The sequence below is a fragment of the Trachymyrmex cornetzi genome, unplaced genomic scaffold (assembly GCF_001594075.2).
Source record: "Trachymyrmex cornetzi isolate Tcor2-1 unplaced genomic scaffold, Tcor1.1 scaffold725, whole genome shotgun sequence".
In the NCBI taxonomy this organism is placed as follows: Eukaryota; Metazoa; Arthropoda; class Insecta; order Hymenoptera; family Formicidae; genus Trachymyrmex; species Trachymyrmex cornetzi.
The window spans coordinates 442,297-444,841 of record NW_017300054.1 but is presented as its reverse complement, the minus strand read 5'-3'; the positions used below and the strand labels follow the sequence as shown (position 1 = coordinate 444,841).

Here is a 2,545-nt window from a genome sequence, read left to right as displayed (position 1 = left end):
TAGCGCTGCAAGAAAATACCCTACTCACTGTCGTTCCCTGGGGAGGGCAGTTAGGGTGAACCCCGAATGGGGCACTCTCGTGGAGAAGAAGGGCGGGGCCCCCGTATGAAGGGGCCCCGAATCAAAACCAACCCCTGGGTGGAGTTTGCACCCCGTATATATAACAAGACCAGGATCTTCGAAATACAGAATTCGATGCACCTCCGTGCAGTTAGGATCTTCGAGTCTATATTTTTTTTCGTTTCTTATAATTAAAAACATTAAAAGGTGCGAGTTTGAAAGCAGAAAAAAAATTGTCTTAAAAGTAATCGGAAAAAGTAATCAAAAAGATCAAAGAAAGAACGCAGTGATTTCAAAGTATCATTCTTTGTATCGTTAAATTCAAAGTAAGAATTAAACAGAAAGTTAAGTGCGACGAGAAAGGTCTCAATGATCGTTGGATTACTTTGTGTCGCGTGTGAACTCCACGGCTTGGACACAACTTGAGCAGTTGTATTGATCTTCCGGGGGATTCTTCAAAGAGAAGAAAATGTCTCGAAGCTTCCTAGTGGATTCTTTAATCGGCAACAACTCGCCGCCGTCATATCCGCTACCATATTATGGGAATCTGCCTAATTACATGTTCAGTTTTTTTAATGTGGGTTTGGGATACCAACCGATCAGACCAGTGCCCAGACCACCCACTATGCCTGTACCAATCACCCCACCGACACTGGGTGTTATGCCGATACCTAGACAGAGTCCTCCGTCACCTTTAAACAACTTGACAAGCAGACCAGGTAAATATATAATTAATATTATTATCTTACTATTAAATCCATAATTGTTTATTAATGATTCATAAAGATATAATAATTGCTTTCATGATTACATGCAATGTTAATCGTTAACAATTAACATAATGCGTCTAAAATCGTATTTGATATTGTACCTCAAAAACCGATTTTCATTTAATTATATTTAATGCAATTATGTGATATAAATATGATATAATAAATATCAAATGTATACCATTACAGTTATTATATATTAATTATATATAATGTAAGTTATATATAAAATTAATTAAAATTAGTAGATATTAAAAAATTTTTAATATTTATTCATTTTTAAGGTTTGTAAGACATCATTTTAACTATGCATTTTCGTGATATTTTTCCAATCTCATTAGATATAATATGTAAAAGCAAGCATTTGATCTATTAAATTTCTTCTATCGCAATAACTACCTCTCGCAGGTAGTATAACGCCATTAACCTCTGACCTTTTTCCCCAGACGTTTCAACACCTAGCGAGTCTCCGTCCCGCAACAGTACCCCGACGCCTCCGCCAAAATCCCCGAGCTCCATTAGCAACAGCTCGAAGCGTATCCGAACCGCGTTCACTAGCACTCAGCTGTTGGAGTTGGAGCGCGAGTTTGCCTCGAACATGTACCTGTCACGACTACGTCGAATTGAAATCGCGACGAATTTACGGCTATCGGAGAAACAGGTAAAGATATGGTTTCAGAACCGCCGAGTGAAATATAAGAAGGAAGATCTGCCATCTGGCCAAAGTCAGAAATGTTGCTGCCTACGGACTTGTGGTAAACGCAAAGATAGTTGCGGAGAGGAATCGCCCGGCCGGAAGTGCGATCAAGATGAAGATGAAAAAAGATCGATAAAGAGCGAAAGTGATGATGGCAAATTCAGTCGCGGACTTGCCGTAACTGAGCGTCTCGAGAGATCGATCACGAATGAAGACGTCGATCCCGAGGAGAAGTTCGACTTCTCGAGAATAAACTCCGTACATGAAGATCAGGTACTCGGATACGAAGCGCGGGATCTCTCTCGAGGTTGCAAGAGGAGTTTGGGGGCAAGTGAAGAGAACGACAAGAGGAGGAAGATGGAGACGGTAGCAGATTATCAAACTCCGAATCCAGAGGCGATTACAACTCCATTGTTCAGAAGTATAACATGCACGAAGCATACCGTTGAGAGTATCGTTAACTCGTAAATTTGAAAGTCTATACATAAATTTTCGAGGACTGTAAAGTAATGTAAAGGTCAAACTCTCACGATACCTTACAAATTGAACAAGTAGATAAATAAACAGATAAGCACTTTAAGAAAAGGACTGAGACAATGAAATTATATGCACTGAGATTATATACAGAATACATTCAACAAATTGTGAATATTGTAAATATATTTTGTAAGACTGTATTGTAGATATATTTTTGTATGATTTATATAGAAAACCCCAAATTGTATATATTTTTAATATCAATTTAACTAAAATAAATATCGCAATTATGAAATTGTGCCTTCGTTAAAATCTTAATTCCTTTAAACAAATACAATATGTTCATTTATTTTATATATATATATGCTCAAATTACTCTCAGAAAACATAAATTTTAAAATAGTTACACAATAAAATTTTGACTTGTAAAAGTTTCATTGAATTTTCATAAAAAGTATCTTCTTTTCGTAAAAAAATATATATATATAAAACGACAAAAGATAAGAATTTTGGATAATAAAAGATTAATAATTTCTTATTA

At 36.3% G+C, this 2,545-nt stretch overlaps 1 protein-coding gene across 1 annotated transcript; it reads left to right on the top strand.

Annotated features, from left to right (window-relative positions):
- Positions 1–529: 529 nt before the first annotated feature.
- Positions 530–1,995, top strand: LOC108767748 (GS homeobox 1). Its single transcript, XM_018517757.1, has 2 exons — positions 530–779; positions 1,277–1,995. The coding sequence occupies exons 1-2, from the start codon at positions 530–532 to the stop codon at positions 1,993–1,995; spliced, it is 969 nt and encodes a 322-aa protein (XP_018373259.1).
- The last annotated feature ends 550 nt before the right edge of the window (positions 1,996–2,545 follow it).